Source organism: Protopterus annectens, chromosome 1.part1 (genome assembly GCF_019279795.1).
Source record: "Protopterus annectens isolate FY-2018-M chromosome 1.part1, PAN1.0, whole genome shotgun sequence".
NCBI lineage: Eukaryota > Metazoa > Chordata > Ceratodontiformes > Protopteridae > Protopterus > Protopterus annectens.
In genome coordinates this window covers 573,318,021-573,343,280 of record NC_056726.1, presented here as the reverse complement: position 1 = coordinate 573,343,280, position 25,260 = coordinate 573,318,021, and the positions used below count along the sequence as shown (strand labels likewise).

The 25,260-nt window shown below is 43.2% G+C and overlaps 1 protein-coding gene across 2 annotated transcripts in view; it reads left to right on the top strand.

Moving 5' to 3' along the window:
• The window catches only part of CCHR1.PART1H5orf34 (chromosome chr1.part1 C5orf34 homolog), a 1,113,566-nt gene extending 1,090,669 nt beyond the window's left edge, over positions 1–22,897 (top strand). For both annotated transcript variants that reach the window (XM_044076898.1, XM_044076888.1), the window contains exon 12: positions 22,381–22,897. In XM_044076898.1, the coding sequence (XP_043932833.1) occupies positions 22,381–22,607 (227 nt within the window). In that variant the 3' untranslated portion in view covers positions 22,608–22,897. The remainder of the gene's footprint in view (positions 1–22,380) is intronic.
• Positions 22,898–25,260: the final 2,363 nt, after the last annotated feature.

Here is a 25,260-nt window from a genome sequence, read left to right as displayed (position 1 = left end):
CTTGTTGTATAGCCTATTTTTACTAGGGGTCCACCAGGGTGGCTTGTTTTTTCAACAAGACCTGGTTTTAATTTGGTTAGATACAGCTGATTATATACAACTGCTTAAGTGGTTGTACAGGGCATTGGTGTACACCTCTGCATAGGAGTCCATGTTATCTGCGTTCGAGGGGGCTTTGAAACTTCTTATACCATCACTTAGTAGGAGGTAGTTTGTCTTTGGAAAAATTCTTAAGCATTTTTGAGTTTGATGGGGTATCTGGTCTTAAAATTACATCGAACAATACTGATTTATGGTCCATCACATGGGGGGAGGTGCAATTTTCTCCCATGTTAGTGAGCACTATGTCCAGGACATTTGATCCTCTTGTGGCTGTGCTAACAAGATGGCGCAGTGATGCAGTGGTAGCCTTGTCACCTCACAGCAAGAGGTTCTCCAGTTCAATTCCCGGCTGGGGAGCCTTCTGTGCAGAGTCTGCATGTCCTTCCTGCATTTGTGTTAGATTTCTCCAGGTACTCCGGTTTCACATTACAAAGACATGTTAAATAAATAAATAAAATGAATAGTTGTTCCAGAGCATTTGCAGTTGCAAAGTCCAAGAACCTCTGAGCCAGCATGTTTGTGGTCATGTATGTTTCCCAGTTGATGGTAGGATAATTAAAATCACCCAAGAATAAGATGTCTGGCTTTATGGCACTTGACTTCAGGAATTCCAGGTATGGGCTATGCTTTTCCTGTTTCATGGTGGGGGACCTATAGCTAGCTGTGATGTGATAGGGGGCTTTGCCTGTAGTTAATTGGACAAGAGAGTCATACTGTTTGACCAGTCTTGAGGTGTACTTATCGTTAATGAAGATGGATACACCTTCTCCTTTGTTTTTTTCCTGCACAGTTTGTGGTCTGAATGTATGGAAGACATTGTATCCCTGCATGGCTGGGCTGCTTTCTGCACCTTTGAACCATGTCTCGGTGACTGCACAGATGTCAGCATCTTCCAAAGTGAGCACTGCTTCCAGGGAGTGCAGTTTCTTGTTTAGACTCTTAGCATTAAGCAGCAGTACCTTGATTTTATCTAGAGGGAATTTTGTTATGTTGGGAGGTTGGTTATTTTGACACTCCCTAAAAAAGACGCAAAAAGGGTGGCTAATGCCTTTGCCAGTATCCAAAAGCCTAGAGGAGACAGGTGCAGACCATCTCTATCAAAGTAGCGTGGCCTGTGGACCATGTCTTCCTAGGCTACTAGATATTGGATTACCTTGGTATGACACCAGAAGCTAAGACATTTGTTGAAGTCAATCATTTTTTGTGTTGTGGCATCATCCTTCAAGAATGTTTAAGGTTAGGTTTATACCTGCCTGCGACACATAATATGAAAGCTCAATTGTGTCTGTTCATAAAGTCCAGTGAGGTATGTCTCAAGTCATTCACCCCCGCATGGTCTATGACACAGTCTTTCCAGTACTTGTGGTTGTGACTTGACAGATCCTGGCACCTGACAAGCAGCTAACCATATCCCACTCCTTATCCAGCCTGGTGAGGGGAACATCCCTGTGTCTCATAATGAAGTCACCTATGACCAGTACATTAGGTTTTGTGGTGTAATGTCTTATGGACTTATTTGTTGGGACGTGTGTGTGTGTGTGTGTGTGTGTGTGTGTGTGTGTGTGTGTGTGTGTGTGTGTGTGTGTGTGTGTGTGTTGTTGTGGTTTTTGCATAGTTGTGTGTAAGTGGTTTCTCTTTGGGAAGCCTCTGATATCTGATAGTTTGGTAAGTTACTAGTGAGTACCTCTGCACATGTGGGTTTATGTGTCTTATCCTTATTTAGGGTGGGAAGTGTGTGTGTACTTGACACACTGTTTGGCATTCAGTTTGGTCATATGTGAGAGTCTAAGCTCCAGTTTCATAGTGTAACTACATCTCTCACATAAAGTATTTATTTGTTTCATGAGTAAGTGGTTGTCAGTATGCATGGGACAATTGCTACATTGCCTCAGGTTGCCCATGTCTATCAGGCCGGCCAGAGAGATGATGGGAAAATGATGCACAAAGTAAAAATGTGCCTTGCAGCAGAAAAGAAACAACCAACAGTATATCCAACAAGTTTAATAAAACTCTGACGTCTCGGCCAAAGCCTTCAAGGAGTATAACACAAAGTAAAAAACGTGCCCCATATATACACATACAAATACATCAATTAAACAATTAAAGAAATACTCTCCAATTACATTCTTCATTTAGTCTCCTTGGAGACAGGGTGTCAAATTTTAAAATGTAGGTAGATTCTTTTAAAAGCAATTGTTTGTTACTAAAAGAAACATCAAATCTAGATATTTGTATTTTTTCCAAAACAGTAACTAGTCGCCCTTTACTTTCGCCATCATGAAACAAACTAAAACGTTCAGCTATAGAGCTCTCTGTTTTTTTAACAATATTCCTCACATGTTCTAAAATTCTAATTTTAAAACACCTTTTTGTCTGTCCAATATAAAATTTGTTGCAGGACATCTCAAGGCTTATATAACGCCTTCAGTATTAAAAGCAAAGTGGCCACAAGTTCTAAAAGGAACATTATTAATTCTAGGGAAAATTTTTATTACATACTTACAAGGCTTACACTTGCCACAAGCAAATGTGCCACACATTATCCTTTTCTTTTGGAAAATACTAGTTCTTTATTCAACCACTCTGAAGCATCCCTTAAAGACGTCATATATTTCTAGAAATGCCTAACTTGATCTATTATTTTGGAACTAAGGCAACTGTATGTTGTAACAAAATGCATATTTTCATTTATCTCTTTCTTCTACACAGACCCAGTATATTGCCTACCCTGGTTGGTTTTCTGATATCCATTAATTCTGTGTATAAATTTCTGCCAACTGTCATGTATTATCTTCACATCATAACTCCTATTTTTAAACATGTCTATAGTTTTACCTAGTTCTTGTTTAAGATACTCTTCAGTATTACATAACTTACGCAAACGAAAAAATTCACCAAAAGGAATAGCTTGTATTGTATGGGGTGGATGGCAGCTTTCACCATACAAAAATTGTGTACCTTCATTAAATTTCCAGTGAACTGAAGTTTTTAGAATATTCTCATCTGAAATGTCTACTATGACATCTAAAAAAGGGACACAAGTCCCAATCTTCAGACTGTCAAAATTTTAACCCAAACCTGTTATTTTGTAAGTCAGCTATAAATTCATCAACTAATTTTTTTCCTCCCTCAACTAAAAAAATAAGGTTGATAATAAATCTATAATATTTGACATGTTTATGGAAAAAAGTATTTCTGTATAAATATTCCCTTTCAAACAGACCCATGCTGAGGTTGGCATACATGGGGGCAAAGGCTGCCCCCATGGCAGTACCTTGTTTCTGATGGTATAGCTCATTATTAAATTAAAAAAAAATCTTTGTTAAACAAAAATGGAGAAGCTCTATAATATATTCTGTAGCAGGGCTGTTTCCCAAGAAGCATCTTATTGCCTCAATACCAAAACTGTGCTGAATGCTAGTGTATAAGCTATTTACATCTACTGTCACCCAAATCATGTTACAATTCCACTTAATAGTGCTTATTTTTTCCAAAAAAACAAACACATCATGAATATATGAAGGCAAAGTGCAAACTTTGGGAATCAAGTAACTGTGAAGAAACTGTCCTACTTTATTTAAGAAATAATTACGTCCTGAAACTATAGGCCTACCTGGGGGCTGTCCAAGATCCTTGTGCAACTTCGGAAGGCAATAGAAATAGGCCATTTTAGAATTTTCTACATTAAACTTTTTTTTCATGTCATCCTCAGAAAAATAACCTAATCTATAGCCCTTGTGCAATAGATTTTCATATTCCTTTAATACATTTTCATACAAAATATTATCAACTTTTTCATAAACATTAGTATCCATCAAGTGCTCCAGGCACATAGCTAAATATTGAATATAAGACATGATCACCAGCTTGTTGCCTTTCTCAGCCGGCTTAAAATTTAAATCACTTCTGTTATTTAATGCTTTCAATGACTTCCATTCTAATAATGTTAAGTTATAATTAATATTACACATTTCTTTTTATTTTAAATATTCAATATTCACAGCATAATTAAGCATTTCAGAAAAATGTACAATAATTTCATTCAAAAAAGTGGAATAAATGTACTATTGTGTTTAACATGACTGGTATCAAAAGGGCAGTAAGCATTAGACTCAATGTTAGATGTACTGGTAGATGATGGGAAACTGCCTGGCCATGATAGCAGGCTCATACTGTATGTTTTATTAGGGAAGGGATTGGGTTGATTTGACAGGACTGTGCTGGTAGCGCCGGGACTGCAAGAGGGACCCATACTTTATGGAGGCTAAGGCTGATCAATAAGTCAACACTGCTCTTTGTGCAACTGAGTTGCTCCTAGAGCAGCAGAAAAGCTTGGAAGGGTTTCACTGATAGCTGTTTAGGAAAAAACTGAGCTTCTAAGCTTTTGCATCTATATATGATACTGCTAATTGCCACTGAGCAAAGAGCAGCACAACACAAACGTAAAGCTTAAATGCAAGCAAAGAAAAAACAGTTTTAAAGGCATACAGTAAGCCTTCCACCAGCAGTCCCCAAACTTAGACAAGTTAGATCAGCACACTTCTGCCCTAAGCGTGCAGAAAAGCATCTTCTTAATGTAGCATAGCTGGTTTGGAGCCCAGGTGTAACAAGACCACACAAGCTACCTACACCAGTCCTACACCTAACAGATACAATGTAATATAGTGCAATTAACTATTTAAAGTAGCAGCAGAAAGTACTGAAAACTGCTGAAGTACAGTCACAGTATATAAGAGAAGTACAAAAAATACTTAGAGCCCTTTTATGTGTTTCCCATCTCAGCTAGACCAGGTAAACACCTACTGCTGCTAGATGAATAATTCCAGTCCTCCTAATGTAAAAGCACAGTAAAGGAGTTTCCAGAGTGAAATGCTACCACAAAGAAACTTAAAGATACGGATACAGCAGAGTACATTAAACAGCTTATAAAAGTGTGTTTATTCAATAAAAGTGCATTGCTTTGTATAAGTCAGACAAGAGGCACTCAGTTGAGCAGAATATATAAAGTCACTAAAAACAAGACAAGCTGATTAATAAGCCATCTAACCTGTAAAACTACATGCAGAAATGTCAAGTGTTTCCCCATCCTAAACAGACCAGGCTACCTCCCACTGCATTAGATGTAAAATCCACTGATCTCTTGATGTAAAAGCAAGTGCTTGCTAGAGTGTAAAAATGCACTACTTTATCCAACAGCTAGCTAGATAATGAATTCAGAACAAGTAAATAGTAGAACAGACAATAGGCAAAATGCACTTTTTCAGTATAGGCACAAGGAAAGGCAAATAAATAATTCAGTATATCAACAGCAGTGTAGAAAGGGAGGAGCTTATTAAGCTCAATTTGCAGTAGGGATGGACAACTTAAAATCACCATGTTAAAAAGCAGATCAACAAAGGAGAGGGTGGGTGGGAAAAACTAGCAGGGAATGATCAGTAGTGTTTTAGTTTATGCATCCCTAAAGTCTTTTTAGCAAAAGGCAAAGGCCCAGAAATTCACTGCTTATTTAAATATCCCTCGAGACAAGTAACCAATGAAAAAAAAATATGTGGAATGTAGAGCCTGAATAATTTAAATGTCTCTCTCTCTCTCTCTCTCTCATATAGCACAAAAAGACCAGTCCAAGGAAATTTCTTAAAACAGAAAGCAAAATGAAGCAGGTAAAACAGAAAGCAGCTGTATTACTCATAGACAAAAAAATATAGGTTTACTTTCCTCACCCAAGAGGGAATCAGCAGCAGTTCTTTAGTTTATGCAGGCTTAAAATCTTTTTAGCTAAAGACTAAGGCCCAGAAATTCACTGAATATTTAAGTATCACCCAAGAGACAATTAACCAATGAGAAAACATGTGAAATGTGCAGCCTAGATAATTTAAGTGCCTCTCTCTCACAGAGAACAAAAACACCAGACCAAGCAGATTTCTTAAAACAGAAAACAAACAAAATGGAGCAGGTAAAACAGAAAGCGGCTCTGTCAGTTCCCTTTGGGGAACAACCTTCCTTATACAAATTGTTGTTTTTATTGTACTTTCATGTTTAGGGAAAGTTTTTTTTTAGCTAGCAGTGTATCTTTTAATGGAATGTCAGAACTTAACTGCTTTTAAGCAGGAATGCTCTTTTTTCTTGTCAGTTTAAAAGAATGCTCTTTTTTCCTGTCAGTTTAAAAGTTGTTTAAAGTAATTAAAAAAAAATTTATGTGGAAGAAACTGTATATCAGTTCCTAGCTCCTCTGGATCCGTCTGAAGATGCTCCGGGCATGGTTTGCAAGCTATGGGATATGCTCCCATGAGCTATGCTCCCCGCATGGCCCTACCTCTGATAGGATTCCCCCAGATTTAGTTGCCCTTGGGTACTAGGTCTTGCTCTCTTTTTCTTCAGCTAAGTTCTTTTTATATTTAATAGTTGTATTTGTTGTAGAGTTTGTGTATTTTGTATTTTTTAGTTATTTAATTCCTTTTTTTTATTTTTTGTTGTTTGATTTTTTTTTTGATCTTTACTTCTAGTTTTTACCTTTGTGTGTTTTTTTTCTGTTTTTTGTGTTTGTTGTGTGTTTAGTTTTCTGTGGTACTTTTTTGGTTTTTGTTTCAGTTGTAAGGGCTTTTTCTTGTGTAAAAAGACTTTATTTTCTTAAACCCCTAAGCTTCTTTTGCACATTTCAAAAAAGTGTGATGCTTTATTATCACACCTGGGCAGCAACCTCAGATCGTTGGATCCCCCAGGGTGTTGAACAACCGGAGCTCAAATGTTGCCCATGGGGGATGCCTCCAGCTTGAACACTGGCGGGCTGGCTACCCCGGACTTGTGGGGTTACCTTCCGCTCCCTCAAGAGGGCTGAGGTCTTGCTTCTCCTGGACGACTCCTCTGTTCCTGCTCCTCCTCCTCAGCTCCTCTCCTCCAGGTGGACCACGTACCTGGCTGGGCTGGGGGCTTCCACTCCCTCCTGAACCTTTTTTCCTCCTCCGGAGGAGCCGGCTACGAGAGCCGCTTAGAGCCCTCCTCGGCCTCCGCCTGCTCGGCCTGGGCCTGGTCTGTGGGGCCCGCGATTCGAGGAGGCCTCTCTCTGAATTTTGATACTAGTTTGTAGAGGACCGATCAGGTCGAAACTTGAGACACCTCCCATCCTAGCGAGGCCTTGAGTAGCAGCTCCGGCCCACCAAGTCCCTTGACGACGACCCCTACCTTTGCCTCTAACTTGACCTCCCCTGATTTTGACCCCCTCCTGGAAGCTCAGATGATGTTGCATTTGCCCCCAGTTGCAGCGCCTGGGAGCTGGCCGGAGCCTTCTTTACTAGGTACTCCGGATCCGGAGCCCCCGGATCCGTGTGGCCCGGATCCGACTGTGTGGGCGGTCCACCCGCTTCGCCTAGTGGGCGGGGGGTTCCCTTGGAGCCGCTCCGACCTCTTCTGAGTGGAGACTTTCGGATCCGGATCTCGGGTCTCTGGCCGGGCTCCCATCGCCTGTGTCGGCCGGGAGCCCGCGGGATTCGGAGCGAGGTCGGCTCTCGCCTCCCCGGATGATTTAGTGGAGAGGGCCACTCCCTCAGCTTCCGACCCCCCCATTCTGCTTTTCCTTGGCTCCTTCCCCCGCCTCCTGGTGACACTATCCTTCAGGCTCACTGGGCCAGCCCGGGCGTTCCCATCCCCCCCTTCAGCACTGGGCTTGCACTCTCCCAGGCTTCCACGCTCCGACCTGCCGACAGCAGACCTGGAGCTCAGATGAAGCACCTGCCAAGAAGTCACATAAGCTGATGTCTGAGCCACCGACAGCATGAGGATGAAGGGTCCACAAGGGAAGGTAAGGGAGTCTCCCGAGACTGGCTTCTTTGGAAACCAGTCGACCCTCAAGGTGGGTGGTCTCAAGGTCTCCTCGGACCCCTCTCCTTGCGGGGAGCGATTCTTCTTGGAGGCTCGGACGAGTCCTGAAGCTTCTCTCCCTCGACCCGACCTTTACCTTATTACCACACTGGCGGGCCTCACTTCTGGTGGAGCCGTATTAATCCCCGGCCGGGGACCGACACTTACCAGCTCCGGGGCCGTGGCCCACTGGAGTAAGGGGCCTGTAGATGCCACGATGATCTCCGCACCGCCAGAGGGAGAGGCTCAGGAGAGTTCTCAGTCCATCCTCCTCCGTAAGGAAGCTCCTTCTCAGCCCAGATGAGAGCGAATGTTTTACGATTTATACCTTCTCCCGAGGAGCGGCCAGTAGGCGACAGTACTTGTATTGGATGCATCATGTTGTTATAGGCTACCTTACCAGCCCCCTGTCCCCTCTATTCGGCACTTATGTCCTCCAGGCACGTAGACACTCCTTGCTGTCTGACACTGTTGAGTCCTTGCTCGATGCTCTGGCTCCTTGAGAGGCGGTTGCTGAGGGCTGGCCCCGTGAAGCCCACAGACGCGGCGGCGCCAGCGACACGCCCTTTGAGGGGGCGCAGAGCTGCAGGCTTCAAGGCGCCTCCAGCGCCCTGGACGCTTTGGTTATGCTCTTCTGCTTTTGGCTGGTGGACAGCGATACCTTGACCTGTGCCAAAAAAGCGGCATTTTTCTGCATGCTGCAGAGGTTTGGTCTCTATCACCCTGCTGCCAGGAATTGCTTAGGAACCAAAGAGGGCCTCCGTAGAACGGCTCAGGGGTGTAGCCCACCCCAACAGGGAACCAGGAAACCAGGCCTCAGAGGATCCAGGAGGACCTTCTTCCTGCCATCAGAGCTCCAGGCTCCCACAGACAGTTTGTCCAGTCTGGTTTCTACTAACTGCCCAGCGCTCATAGCCCTGAAGCCCATGCCCGACTGCTCAACTCGGGAGCAATCCTTCATCAAGCTCAGCCCCCTGGGGGCATGGGAGTCCATAACATATGGACAGTCTGGGTCCTCCACCATATCCAGAGCAATTTCAAGCAATCAATCAGCCCCTGCCGAAATGGGTCATTCCCTCCCCTTCCCCCACCATCCCCTTTCCCTGAGGCAAAATTAAGCCATCTAGTGCCAAAAGGGATCAGAGCTCCCATCCCCACTTCACAGACCATCAAAATTTGGGGTTTCCCAAGTTCTTTTAGAAGTTCCAGATGGGATCTTCAATCTTTTTCCTCTGGGAGAGAATCAGTTCTGTCATTACAGGGCCCCAAGACCAATTTGGAGTCTGGGAGAATGACTGCCTTCTAGGAATAGACCTCAAGTGGCTGATGTCTACCAATACCACTGATGATACACAAGGTTTCTGGACATTCCCACAGTTTGGACGTTTCCAGCTGGGGGTCACCACGTTACTGCCTCAGGTCCACTTCAGGGGGTTCACACCCCCCCCCCTGCAGTTCACCAACCTACCAATTAGACAAGGGCTGCAGGTCTACCCGCATCTCTGGCGCGAGCTTCACCCGCCGATTGGCTTCTTACCGGGCATCACTTATAACTCTCAGGGATCATCCTCCTCCCATCTTCACAGTTGATAGATTCGCATTCCCCAACAAAATCGACAACCCATACTACCCCTTCAGTAAAGATCCAGACATAGCCCCGTCAGATGACTCCATCCTCGGCACAGAGCCACAGAGTTCCAAGTCTGCGAATCCAGGTCGAGGGCCAGCGGTTCATCCAGCTCAGTTTCCACCGGATTTGGTCCCAGGTCGCTAGGGTCCTCTGGCGGCAGTGTCCAGGGTGGTTCTAGTTCCCTGGTCCCAGCTTCAATTCCCTCTGATCCTCACTGGAATCATTGGGGCCTCTACTTCTGCTCTCCACCTATCATCTCAGCAAGGCAGCAACTTCTCTTCAGGGTGGTTGCTTCTGGTCCCTCTTCACGGGGCTCACTCACAGGATCCTCACCGCCGCCGTGACCATTTTCCCTTCGCCGCGGTCCCCAGGGACGGGGCCGAGCCAGAGGTGGGCTGAGGCGATGGGGCAACGGGGACCACCTGCGCCTCAGACCTCTCTGGCACATTAACAACTTCTAGAGATGATGCAGTGCTCTTGGCCTTTCTTCATTGAGCTTCTTGCCTCTGGCTATTCAGACAAACATTCAGGGAAATCTGTACATCCAGGAGTCAATAGGACAAACTTATCCCGGGAGTGACACGAAGTCATGAGAGTGTGCAGAGAGTGCATCTCCACCAACCTCCCACCATCCGTTTTAATCGCTTTCTCCACCATCCTTGAGGGCGTCAGAATCCACGCTTTCACTCCCTGCATTAATACCTCAGTCTTCTCGTAGTGAAGCTCTTAGTGCGATGTCTCCATCTCTCCTTCTTAGCGAAATGTTCTTGCTTTATGATCTCTCCGATAGGGCTTAAACACCAACTCCGCAGCTTTCCAGGGGGGTCCCCCGAAACTTTTGGTGGATGTGTGACCCTCCCTTCTTGTCCTGGTTGCTCTCCCCTGCTCCCCCCTTGCTGGTGATGCCTCAAGTTCTTCCGGTTGGGGCCGGTCCTGATTGCCTTCCATGATCTGGCCTTTTTGACCCTCCTCGTTGGATTTGGATTCCTCATCTTTCGTCTCTGTCTCACCATCCCATCCCCTCGATAGGATTCATTATCCCCATCGCATTGCATCAACCTTAATCTCTCCACTCCAGCTAATGGCTTGGCTGCCCTAATGCTCCACTGGCCCCCCACCTGACCCACTCTCCTCCCCCTATTATACCTAAAAGGCCATCTTGGTAGCGGCTCATAAACCATCTACCAGGAAGAAAGTTGCGCAGTAAATGGAAGCGATTCTCCATTTGGGCAGAAGGCATTTCTGTTTTGTCTTTCCTCTTTTTATCCTCTCTTCCTAGGTTCCTAACCACTCTCTTTAATGATGATGGTGCCAGTTCTTCCATTTTGGTTTGCCCAATGACCATCATCATGTTGTGGTCAATGTCTGACCACTTATGTAAAAGTGACCAAGTAATTCTTCCTTAAAGGCCCAAGCGCCCCAGGCTCAAGCGGTTCCTCCTTGGGGATCTGTCCTTGGTTCTTCAGGCCAACTCCTTCCCCCAGAAACCATTTGCCTTTTATCCCTCTTGTTTGTTTTCTTAGTTAGCTTTCTTTTTGTTTGTTACTTTTCGCTAAAGTAGTTTGCACTTCAGTGCAAGTCTTTTTGATCTTCCTTATCTATCTTTCATCCAGGACCAATCCCTCCTCTCTTCCTAACCAGGCTTTCTTCCTATAGCCTTTCCTCAAACAAACCTCAAGCAAACATTTATAAAGTCCATTTTTCTCTGTGAATCTAAGCAGAATAACAGATAAGCTGCATTACTTTCGATGTTCACAGGCAGTTTTTATCTTAACAGGACAGCTCTTTGACAGGGCAATCTTTCCCAGTCATTTAAACTGTTAAATTAGCCAAATTCAATTAAAAATTTCCCCGTCCTTTGTCACCTTGCAGTGTACTTTGTTTCTTTGTATTCTTTATGCCTCTGAAGCCTCTGAAGGTCTGCACCGAGCCAAATCAACTCCGGGTCCGCCCCAAGCGGCCTTTAAGGCTAGGTTCCAGGGATTCTATTTTTCATTTGAGAGCTTCAGCTTCATCTTATTTCTCAATTTTATTTCCCGTCATGTTGGATTCATAGAGCATCCTAGAGCATCCTTTGGTCTGGCGAATATCCTTCCAATATTCATGGTCCGACGGCCACCCAAGATTAGCTGGGGACTCTGTAGACACAGACGCATGACAATGAAATTTGAAATTTATTTTCAGATTTTGTGTACTTACCACCTACCATAACGCTCGAGGTGGATTCATTTGTCTTTGTCTGTCCCATCTCCCCTATCCCTCCCCTTGCCTTTCCCTTTTCCTATTATATATATGTTACCAGGGTATTTTGATTTTGATTCATGGCAAACTTGATCTGAGTCATGTAGGGGAGAGGGCATTATTATGGGAGAGGAGAGCTAGAGCCATAGCTGGTAGCGTAAAAAAACCATTCGGATCCGGATCGGATCCATATAACCCACAGTTGCAGAGAATGAAAATCCCACCTACTCAGATGGAACGTTATGGTAAGTACATAACTTCTAATTATTTTACTTTTGGGAGGCTGGGAATGTGTTTTAAAATTCTACCGGCTTTTGCTGCTTGGTTTCCCTGTGAAAGAGGTACCATTTTTGCTCGACTATGGAACAAACTATCGGTCCCACAATTGGTCCTTCTTCCAGCCACAAAAAGAAAAAAGTTAAGCAAATAGCCTTTGCCAACACAGCAGGATAGCAATTTGCCTAAGCTCCTAAGCTGTAGATGGGGAAGTCTGCTTTGGCCATAGCTTGTTCTTCAGACCACTCATGTTTTACCCCAGTTCCCTCTGGTGTAAGACCTACAGCCACTATGGACCAGGGGTTAGCAACTTCCTCTGCAGCTGTTTGGGGTCTCCTCTTGTCAGCAAGGAAAATACACTCTTGTTGGTCCTGGGAGAGGGAACAGGGAAGATTTTCCTGTGTAGTCAGAATACTGTGCCCATCCCTGGAGATGGTGCTACTGTTATTAATAACAGTGTTGGCTCAATTTAGTTTCTGGTTCCTCTGCTGCAGATGTTATCAAAATGTACGATGAAAGAAGTAAGTTGATTAAGGGAATCTCTCTAAGATTTTTCAGTACTCCTTTTCCAGATTTTCTTAAGAATTCTGCAACCCACCTCGTTTTGGCAAAAAAAAAAAAAAAAAAAAACAGTCTCAACAAAATGCAGGTAAATAGACATTCAAGAAGAAAAGACAAGGGGGTTTCAAAAATAATTCAGGCCACCCCCACCATCCTTCCAGAAAGTATGAATTTCCTCTTTGGCAGCAGATAGTTTCAGACAAATAGATTCTGAAGATTATCAATCAAGGTTACAGATGTCAGTGGCTGGAAATCCTCCTTTTCAAGGGATTATTCCTCATCGACCAGACCAGACTCTCTTATTTCCCCAGTACTTCAGCAGATGCTGTCCCAGGGAGTGATAGAACCAGTTCCTTCTTCCAAGGTTGGGAAATGTTTTTATTCAAGGATGTTTTTAATGCCAAAGATAGAAAGAAAATGCTTGGACACCAGTTCTGGGCCCTCCTTTCCTAAACATGTTTGTGGTAGTATCCAAGTTCAGAATGCTGTCACTTCACAGCCTGTTACCTCTCTTTCCTCATTCAAATTTCCTGGCAACACTATAGTTAAAAGATGCTTATCATCTCATCCCTATTTATAGAGACTTTAGGTGTTTCTTACAGTTTTCTGTATCTGGGTCACATTATCAGTTCTCTGCCTTACCCTTTGGACTATCTGCTACACCAAGAGTAAGCACAAAGCGTCTAACTCCACATCTGATATTGTCAGTCTTCATTCATTCTTGACCAATGAGACTCTGTTCTGATTCTTGGAACTGGCTTGACCGTTATACAGCTCTCACCAGCCTAAAGCCTCTGAAGCTAAAACTACCCACAATGACCCACTCCCTATTACCTCAGATCTCTTTTGCCACTCTTGTAGCAAGACGTGTCAGTCATTACCCTCCAGCTAAGTAAAAAATGTATTACTTTAAAATCTTTTTCTACCATTTTGCAGTCCTTATAGTTATATATTTTCCTCTTTGTGTCTACCCTTTGAGTGACTGTTTTCTCTACCCTTAATACCCCATAGTATCTTTGTTACCATTGTTGATAATCTTCCCATTTCCCTGTCTTAAATTACCTCTGTTGGTATTTTATTTACCAGTCTTGGTATTCCACTCTACCGTCGTCGCTAGATTTTTCATCTGTCCTCCTTGAGTGCAAACTGTGTGTGTGTGTGCGATTCCTTAGCTGATTGGCTAATTTTGTTTATACGAGTCAGCATGGCAAAAAAGCGTATGGGTACTTCTGGTTTTAAACAGTGCCAAGACTGTGGGCGAAAGATGCCAAATTCAAATGGGCATCTTTCTTGCGTTTACTGTTTGGGTGCAGCCCACTTGGATCAAGGTTGTTTAATCTACCAGGCCTTTAGCAACAGGGCCTTGGTGGAAAGACAAAACAAATTAATTTTGAAAGGACTGTTAACATCTTCCTTCAGAGAAGCATTGTCCAAGCCAGATCCTTCTTTTTCCCCTAAATCTGATCAGACCAAAAATAGAGTCACTCAGTACCAGTTTCCCCTACGACACTGATAGCTAAGAAATGCAAGTCATCGGTTCCATTAGTCTCCACAGAACTGAAGACTAAGGTTCAGAAGTTATCGAAGAGAGAATCTGCGGCATCAGCTTCTGTTTCAATGGCACCGAGAACTTTGGTGTCGGCACCAGCTTCTTTAGTTTCCCAGTCGGTGCCGACTTCACCATCTGCACGGCAGCAGACTCTACTCACCCCTTTGTTGCTGAAGTCTGAACTCACATATATACCCAGGCCAAGGTATTCCCCTTCCATAGATTCCTTTGTGGGTCAACTTCCCAGTCCATTCTTGGAAAGGCCAGAATATCCTTGGGGTTGTCTGTTCGATCTTACAAGCGTCTTTCTGAAGTAGATGTCATGAGGTTGGTCGATCAGCTTTTGGCAGCCAGGGGTCTTCTTGCCCCTTCTCAGACCTCTCTCCCTTCTGGAGTTGGGGTATTGTCTCCAGGACTCCTTCATAGGATCATAGGAAGTTACTGGGCTATTGGCCCTGAGGCCCTTACAAGCCTAGCTAAGAATGTAGCCCATGTCCCAACAAGTCAGCACCGTGTGCCACTATCCAGCAGGGTCACAGGTGGAATCCCAGGGGTGTATTTTCTTTTCTGCATCCAGTTATCCTGGTTGCACTTAAAAAGGTTTAATGAGGTACTCTGCTTTACGTGGAGAAGGAGTCTATTCTACAAAAGGGGGAGACTCTAGGACACAAATCTGTCCCGCCAACAAGTCCTATTGATGTCACAGACCAAGTTGAGTTTGCATGTGGGTTACTCGAGTGGAGCTTGACTTGCGGATGTGCAGCAGTCCCATTAGGGCGGAGTCTGAGATTGCCTTGTATGCCAGGCAGAGGTCACTTCTGAGGAGTCTGTAGGAGACTGAGTAGAGGGACAGGGCTTTTAGCCTATCTGTGTAGGTAGATGTTTGAGGCCCTGGATTCTCCCGGTGAGGAATCTCTGTGGTCTCTCCAAGCAGCTGCATGTGCTTTGTGAAGTATATGCTGAAAGGGGCATTGTACTCAATAATAAGTCTTATAAGGGAAGAATACAGGGATGTTATGACCACCTTGTCCCTGGATGAGATACCCTTACTAATGAGGTGGGCCATGTAGAAAGCTTTCCGTACAACGGAGGCAATATGGTGTTCAAAAATCAGTTTGCTATCATCTTGGGTGCCCAAGTCTCTCACGACTGATTGTGGGCTTAGTACCTTATTATCAATGTGATAATTTGTGGGGATGTCACTCTCCCCAAAAGGGATGACGATGCATTTTTTGGCATTCTGTTTGAGGCCATGTTTCTGGTACCAATCATTTGTTTGGGTGAGACCTTCTTGGAGGATGTCCACATCACAAAGGGACTTGATGACAGCACCCAGGTTGCAGTCATCTGCAAACCTGGTCAGCCATAGCCAACTAGATTTGGCCTGGACCTCCGAGACGTATATCCCAAACAGCAGAGGCCCCAAGACTGATCCTTGGGTTACACCACTTGTTATGGGTCTACTACTTGAGGTGGCTTCCCCTATTTTGACTAGGTGGCTTCTATCATTGAGCCAGTTTGCTACCCATCTGGTAACATATGGATTGATGCCTAGTTGAAAGAGTTTATCTGTTATACCTGAGTGGGGAATAATATTGAAGGCTTTGGCCAGGTCAAGGTAGGCGGTGTGCACTGTCTTCCCCTCGTCTATGGCCTTGGTGACTGTCTCAAAGAAGTCGACCAAATTTAACAGGCATGACCTCCCCTTGACAAAACAAACTGTGTGGGATCAAATGTCTGGAGGTTGCCAATGTACTTGTTAATGAGGTCCATGATAATTCGCTCCATGGCCTTGCAGATCAGGCTAGTTAGGCTGATGGGTCTATAATTTCCTGGATCGGTGTATGCTCCACCTTTGTGAAAAGGAATGACAGTAGCTGTCCTCCATTTGGCTGGGATGAAGCTGGCACTCAGGCTTTGGTTGAATAGGGTGCCTAATGGTGCTGCAAGTATCTGCCTAAGTTCATTTAGGATGCAGCCTGGGATGTTATCAGGTCCCATGGAGGCTGCATTTTTTGCTTTTGAGAGGGCAGTGATGACTTGCTCCCAAGAGACAAGGGGAGGGGGCAGGTACTGGGTATGTCCTGTTTTACTGATGGGGGCAGAGGAGTGAAGTTTTCACTGAACCTGTCTGCCAGCAGGTTGGCTATATCTACGGCGTTTGTGTATGTGGTGTCTTTGACCACCAGTTCTGAGCAGATCTGGGTGCTTCCCTTGAGACTACGGACACCACGTGTGAAGAAGGCCTTATGATTGTCTTTAGTAGATGTGGCCAGTTTGGACTTGAAGTTTGCTTTGGAGAATTTCACTAGTGCTCTTATATGCTTGTTCAGGCTAAGGAGATATTGCTTCCAATTAAGCACCTGCTCCTTCTTGGTCCTGGACAGCAATTTTTTTCCTTTTATTATAGAGTTTATTTATTGTAGATGTCCACCAGACAGGTTTACTCTTCCTTGAGGAGGAGGATTTCGTCCTGTCTGGTATTCCTGATTCAATTCAGCTATATAAATGCTCATATAATACTTTGGTGTAGGTTTGGACATATGTGCCAGTTCCTATGGAGGGGGGAGGGGGGCTGTGAAGCTGTTTATACCTTTCCTAAGGAGATTGTAATCAGCTTTGGAGAAGTTTTTTTTTGTTTGACCCTAGCTAGGGAGGGGTTGGGGGAGATGGTGACTTTGAAAGTGACTGCTTAGTGATCAGATCTTACCAGGGATGATGACACTGTAGGGATGCTGCAGTGGTTACTCATGTTGGTTAATACCAAGTCCAAGATATTTTCACCTCTTGTGGGCATGTCAACCAACTGGTCCAAGGCATTTGCACTGATGAAATCAAGGAATATCTGGGCATTTATGTTTTGGCATGAGTATTTCTTTCAATGTATGGTTGGATAGTTAAAGTCGCCCAAGATCAGGGTAAAGGGTTGAATCTTGATAGATTCAAAGAGGTCCAGATAGGTAGAGTGGACATCTCAAGTAAGAGTTGGAGGCCTATAGCTAGCTATGATTTGAATAGGAGTCCTATCAATTGATAACTGCACCTGGAGCATCATACTGTTTGACCAGCCTAGAGGTTTGTATGCCTTTTATATATATATATATATATATATATAAAATATATATTTATTTATTTTTTATTTGTTGATCCGAATGTCCGACGAGGGTTCCACAGATAGATTTTGGAGGAGGCGAGGGGGAGAAATCCAAATGCATATCTTTGGAATGTGGGATATATATATATATTGCAACTCCACCTCCTTTTGTTTTGCAGCCCATGGTTTGGGATCTGAATGAATGAGGCCAACATGGATTATGACAGAGTCATAGCAAGAGACCAGACAAAATCATATCAGCCCCTGAAGATCACCAACACTGGGCCAAGGGTTTAGCATTTAGATGCCATGGTGGTGACAACAGCCACCAAGAAGGCACTCACCGATGAATGTCCTACTGTCCATCCTCCTAACTGAGAGTGTAGGATGATGGACAGATTTGGAAAGTGAGTCTATGCTTCATCGACCTTCACCCCAAGGTCCTTGAATTTTATGGCACATTTCACTAGACCCCAGAGGGATCTGATTAAGGAGTTATTGGATACCCTCGCCGGAGCTGCATCTGACGAGGTGCAGGATAAAGTTGCCAGTTAGCTGATCAACCTAGAGTCTATATCGAACTCATCCATAAGTCTCATCGCACATGCAGCCAAAGGAATGACCAGAGCAGCGGATTCAGGCATTGCCATAAGCCATCATGCCTGGATGCATTTGAGTGAGTTGCAGAGCCTTTCAAATCTTCCTTTTTCAATGCTGCTTTTGACGGATCGTCCTTGTTCGGCCCCAAAGTCAAAAAAACACTAGCCAGATGTGAAAAAGATGGAAAGACTCTTTCTGCTGTGGATATACACTTTTCTACTCCTCAGTGATCCTACTCCAGGAATCAGAGGAGTGGAAAGATGTGGTTCGAGAAGTCCCAAGGAGCTTTTCAGGACACGTGGAAGTAGCTCCCCTTGGGCAGAGGGAGGAGCTGTAATGGAAGATGCTGATCCCGTGGCAGAGGTGGTCTGCAAAATCGGGGCTACCGAGATGTCTCCTCTGGACAACCCTACCAGCGCTTCTGAAAGGAAACCCAATTGCTTACCTCTGAAAGCAGTCAGAGGAAGGCTTTCACTGCACTTGATAGCCTGGCAACAAATAACTTCCAATACTTTGTTGCAGAAGATTATTACCAGAGGTTGCCATATCCCCTTTATTCTTTTCCCAAGATCACAAAGAAAAATCCTTGATGTACTACCCAGTCAGAGGGACCAAGTAATCTTACAGATTCAAAAGTTGCTAGAAAAAAAGTCATCCAAGAAGTCCCACCAGACCAGATAGGATCCCGGGTTTTACTCAAGGTTCTTTTTGGTGCCAAAAAAGACAGGGGACTAGAGACCAGTACTGGACCTCAGCCTTTTGAACAAGTTTGTTCAGCAAACAATATTCCTGATGGTCATGGTTCAGTCTATACTTCCCTTTCTAGAGGAAAATGACTGGATGTGTTCTATAGACCTTCAAGACGTGTATTACCACATAAAAATGGACAAGCGCTCCAGAAGGCATCTCCTCTTTTGACTAGGAACTAGTCATTTCCAGTTCAGAGTGCTTCCCTTTGGTCGTACCACAGCCCCCAGGGTGTTCACCAAATGCATGGCAGCAGTCAGGGCTCAGTTGAGACTACACGGTTTCTGGGTGATTTCTTATCTAGATGACTCACCTCACCATCCCCAGCAGGCATCTACTGCTTCAAGCCACAAACTTCATTCTGTACCTTTTCAGCTGTTTGGGCATTACAGTCAACAGAGAAAAATCCCAGATGACTCCCACACAAGACCTAGAGTTTATTGGAGCTCATCTCAATACAGTTTCTTGCGTAGCTTCTCTCCATCTTCACAGACTACAGAAGATAAGGTCTCAAGTGCAAGTCATTATATCCAGAGCCAAAGTCCACAGTCTACTTGTCCTCCAAGTTTGAGATCCATGGCAGCGACCATTACCTTAGTACCTCTGGCAAGATTTCACATGAGGCTACTTCACTGGCTCTTGGCTTCACAATGGTCCATCCTAACACATCCGATGACTTACCCGATTTTAATAACAGGTCACTGCAAAAAGGATCTATCCTGGTGGATGCAGTCAGAGGAAATTCTTCTGGGCTGTCCCTTTTTTCCCTCTCAGCCCAAGGCCATAGTGACCAGTACACCTCCCAGATGGAGTGGGGGGGCATTATCTGGGAAGAACAGTCCGAGACACTTAGTCTCCGCAAGAGGCCAATTTGCACATCAATGTCCGGGAATTGAGGGCAGGGCTCTTAGCGTTGCAAGCCTTTCTATCTGCTCTCCCTCCAGAGACAGTTGTAATTCAGCCAGGCAACATGTCAGCAGTATGGTACATCAACAAACAGGGTGGAACCAGATCTTAACCCCTATGTCGGGAAACTCTCAGAGTGTGGCAATGGGCAATATCCTCCAACTGCTTTCTAGTAGCAACGCATATCCCGGGCAGCTCCAACATGATAGCGGACAAACTGAGCAGATGCATTCTCCTGCCTCACAAGTGGTCTTTCAATCCCAAAGTTGCGAAGGAGACTTTTTGTCGCTGGAACCGGCTTTGCTGCGACCTCTTTGCTTCCCCAACGTACAACAAATGCAACAGCTATTTTCACATTATCCAACCTCAGGGGAAGACCCCAAGAGATGCCCTCCTTCTTGATTGTCCCTTAGGACTTCTCTCCGCCTTTCCCTTCACTCCCCTCTTCTTGAAGAAAGCCCAAAGGTTGAGAAGCAAAGTAATCCTCATTGCACAGTTTGTCCGCTGGTGGCTTCTCCTTGGGATCTTAATTTTTGTGTTAGAGTAGATAACACTTGCTCTATCTGAACCAGCTAACCTAGCTGACTTGAAGATATTAACATGGAAATCAGTTTTACTGATTGCTCTGATCTCTGTAAGAAGGTAATCCGAGTTGCAAGCTGTTATGGTGAATCAGCCCTGTCTTATTTTTCACAGTGACATTGTTTCTTTGAGAACTAATCATTCTTTCCTGCATAAAGTGGTATCTCAGTTTTCTTTCCTGAATCTTAAAATGAAGGAGAAAGGATATTCTGTGCCTTTGATGTCCACAGACAACATGGTTACTGTTCTGACAGAGATAAATTTTTCAGATATTTGGACCAATTCTTCATTTCTTGTGAAGGTAAGAAGAATGGACAGCATGCGTCAGTGCAGACTATTTCCAAATGGTTGTCTAAGACTATTATCTTTTGTTATATACAGCAGAACAGAACTATTCCAGGTAGGGTCAAGGCCCACTTTAACAGGGCCTTGACTTGATCTATGGCTTTTTAGAAATGGTTGGATTCTAGAAGTATTCTAGATGCAGCAACTAGGTCCTCAAAACATAGGTTTACAAGGCATTACAAGCTTATTTCCTTCTCCAGGCCTAGCTCTAACTTTGCAAGGACCATTCTCTAGGGGCTGTTGGACTCTTCTACTTCCACCTCCCAAATGTAATTAGCTATGGATTATCTACTCGTATAGCAAAGGCTACTGCAGCAGTGGTTAATATGATGAGCATAGTACAGTTGTGTAAGTTGAAGATGCCATAACAGTAGATGTTTGAATGATCACTTCTGCAGTAGCCACTCCTTTCCTCTACCACCTTCTTTTTTGCTGTATTTTTTATGCCAGGGTGTGGACATTTATTTTTTATTGTACTAGCATTGTCTTTTTAGGGCTCAGCCTCCCTCTCTCTGCTGGCAGGAAAGCTCTGAAGGGCTGCACACCCAAGTTTGTCTTCAGCTGCTTGAGATTTTAGGGTGTGTGGAAGGTACTCTGAAGCTTTGGAAGCTGGATAGCTGTTATATCCTTGACAGGATATAAACCATATAGCTAAGGATACTGCAGCAGTGATCATTTGAACATCTACTTGGTGACTGCCAACTTTCCAAAACAGGATCTCTTCATTTGTGCTTTCAGTTTTTGCATTATTCAGTACCCGATTGCCATCCATTAGTAAAACCACTTTTGTGAGACTTCCACGATCCTAGAACAGTGACTATTCCTTTCTGCATTCAGTTTTTACTTGAAAAGAGAAGTTGCATCCACACCTTGTTTTAGCATGTTCAAGCAGATCACCCATCATCAGTTCATTCTCATAATCTCCACACTAAAACACACATTTTTCGTGTTTTTTTCCATGATTCCTCTCTGTAAAAAGTAATGAACTTTCCTGTGTATCCTGCCCAGCTATCTTCTTATCAGAAATGAAGTAAAGCTGGACTGGATCACTGCAATTACCTGACTATCAGGTTAACAAAATATAAATAAAGGTAAAAACATAACTGTTATTCATCACAAAGGGATAAAACCATAATTACAGCATAGGTGACCCAGGTTTGATTAGCAGCTCTGACATCTGAGGAGCTGGCTGAGGAGAATGGACATACCTATCCTGGGGGAAGGATGGCGATGGGATGTAAGCGCTCAAGTACACTGATGTAGTTTAGTTTCCCTGGTAGGAACCGGGGAAACAACCATGAGGTGCTGCCTGAGGGTTGGATGAGCATCCTGTTTAAGTCTCTTGCAGAAGTGAGTGGTGGTTCACTGCTGACACCTATTGCATGGCCCATCCTCAGGGTGCTACTGGGTGTACTCAGGGGTTGGGTATACAGTAGGAGAAATCATTTCTGGTAAGCCGTGTGATGCTACCCTAGAGTCCTCTAGCTTGCTCTGGATCTAGGTCAGATAAGGCCTGGGGGTGGTTATGTTGGGTCTGATGGGCCTTTTGGATGAGGAGAGGAACTGGGGGCAACTGATGATGAGCTACAGAGAGCCAGTAATAGGGACAAAGTATAACAATTAGAATATTTATATATCTATTTGCAAATCAGTGATTAAAAAGCTTTGAGCTAAGCCACATTTTCAGCTTCTGTAAACTGAACAATCCTGTACTCTAGGGAAGGTTCAATATTTTGTCTGGTTTTATGGAGATTGTCCATGGCATAGTCAAAGAACTTTAGAGTAGGTAGACCTATGGGTTTTTGTCACAGTCATGTCTTATAACATATTTCACATTTGCAGTGTCAGAAATATTGCATAGATGCTATTGTTCCTTAACATTGCTGCTTCTAGTTTTGCTGGAGAATAACATGGTTCTAAAACAGGCTTCAAGCACTGATGCTGTTTGCAACTTGACTTCAAGAAACCAGTGCAGTGAAGAAAATCTGGATTCATCTGAGCAGCAAAATGAATTAAACATTGCCACAGTTTTAGAAAACAATTGTAAAATTATTCAAGATATTGAATCCCTTCTTTCTACAACGATATCCAGAAAACTAAATCCAGAATCAAAAACATGATATCATAATGCAATAACTGTAATGAGAGTGTTTTCATTCTCTGGTAGTATGCAATGAAGACAGCACTGTATAGTATTGTACTGTTCCTCACAGTAACTGAAATTATTCTTTTTAACCTGTTTGCTTTGAAAATGTATATACATTTTTTTAACTTGAGAACACAGTAGGCTATACATTTGTCTCTGAAATACTTCCATACTTCTAACTTATGAGTATATTTTGGATGTATTAAAAATCAGGTGAATCTGTTTTATATGTTGTTCTCATAATAAAAAATATTTATTGTTCTTTCCTGTCAATTTGTCTTTCTAATGCAATACTTTCACTCCAGTAACTAAGTAAAAGGTAAGAGCATAAATTACTATTGTAGCATTTTCCTATAAAAAACATACGGTTGCAAAATGCACGTTAGTAGGAGATCTACCTCTTTTAGACCTATATTTTTTATGTTGTCTTTTGTCATAGTTTTCTGCCAACCATCCGCCCTCCAGCCAAATTATGCACCTACTAACCATATGCTTCTCCAACCACTGTTAAGAGTGTTTTTGGAAGCAAACAGACCTGGGTGAATAGACTCTGCTATGCTCAGGCTTTATTTGCTCCCTACATTACACATCATCCCCCTTTATGTTTCTACTGCTGCGCATAACATCCCAAGCACCACTCCAGTACATTCATGTTACTGCATATCATTAACCCTTCCCATCAGTCCCATCTGACCTATTAGTACTATAGTTATTTACTCATCTTTGAAGGACACTCTCCATACTCAGTATATTTCCACTACTACCAGTTTTTCTGTTAACCACCTCTGGTCATCAATCCTTAACCTTCTTACAACTCCTTAAATATAAATATTCCCCACCCACCCCACCTTTCTCTGATAATTAACTCTAATAACCCCCCCCCATCACTTTTACTACTCTTCTACATCTGTAATCATTTTTTATGTTTCCATCTTTTTTGCTGTTGTTATCCCAAACAATAGTGACCCAAATGTTTGTGATACTCTAACTCATCCTACTTGCACACCTCACTAGTATCACTCCCAACTTTTTCAACTATGTACCAAATCAGATTACTCAGTCATCCGCCTCACAATCTCCTTACTCCTCCCCATCTGTATTATTATTATTTATATGCATCCTAATAAATAAACCTATTTACATCACTACTCTTTAGTCCATAGTTAGGCAGTAGACACAAATGCAAAACAAAAATTAAATCTTCCCCATTATGCATGTATACTTTTTAATGAATTCTAGCATTTCTGTACATACTTCTTTAGACCTTGTTTAAACTTTGTTATATGGTGCATCTACTGTCTGATGGAGTTTTTCTCCCCAGCCATCTGCTGAAAATTGGCATTGTACCCAGTATGACTTTCCCAGTAAATAAAAGCAAATAAATAATAAATATCTCTTGCACTATCAGAGGACATTCATCCTAAAACTGTCTAATCTCAACAACCCCCCCCAAATGTGTGCCACCTACAAAAGAAATAATACTGTCCCATATTCCACCTCACCCACCAACAAAAGCTTGCGTTTTACTAAATGTTACTAAACTATAAAACAAGAAACATGTAATCTTTCTGAATTGCACGTTTAGATAGCCCACCATACCCACAATGTACTAGTTCCCTGAAACTAGACTTAGATAAAAAAAAGAAGAAATGCTACCCTACGTTACAATATTTTGAGAGCAAACAAAACAACCAAAAATGTGGTAGCGTGGCAGATAACAAGTCCAACACACTCTAACACTCTCTCTGTTTCAATACTCTCCCATTTTCATTAACACCGAACTTCTCATCTCCTTCCTAAAAATTAACAGCCACAAACTTTTATGCATTATTGCTGTATGTTGAAGCTATCCTTTCACCTATGGAAACAGCATCCCTGCTGCTGAAGATACCCTGTCTTGGGTTTCTAATAACATCCCTCAGGAAACCATTATCATAAATGATTTAAACACAGATTTTCTGTAGTTTGCTCCGAGTCTCCCCTAAGCACCTTAAACTTATGAGGTTTTACTCATCTAATTCAGATCCTAGCCAAGCATAATAAAGATATTATAACATCCGCTAGATTATGACTTTAGACCCAAGTAAAATCATCTCGGCAGGTACCCTGACTGATAATTTAAGTGGCCATTTTCCCATTTTTGCTATAAGATCCCAGGGAAATTTAACTAGAATGTACTAAAATACTCCCACTGGCTCATGCAGCATCAGAATTCAGCAAAATGTTTCTAAATAACCTAAATGAAAAAGCACCATTGAGGTAAAAAAAGACTGCTATCCAACACTGCTTCTTGGCTACCCCACACACTAAGTAACTCCTGAAAATCAGGGGCAAAGCCTGGTACACTTAACAGAAAAGCAAAACCCAAAAAAATCTACAGTTTTAGACAACCCAGAAATCACACCAAGTACATGGTTCAATCTGACAAACCATAAATACAGCCATGCATAAACCCAACAAAACATTCCTAAGATCTTATTGTCATTTATGCAGAACTTGTTGAATCGTGGTCATGTCTCCTAGCCAAACTCCTTTCACTGACAGCAAAACAGACAGCATTGCCTGTGAATTCAGTCACCACTTTACACAGTCTGTTTCATTAAAGAAAAATAAAGGCCTAAGGCTCT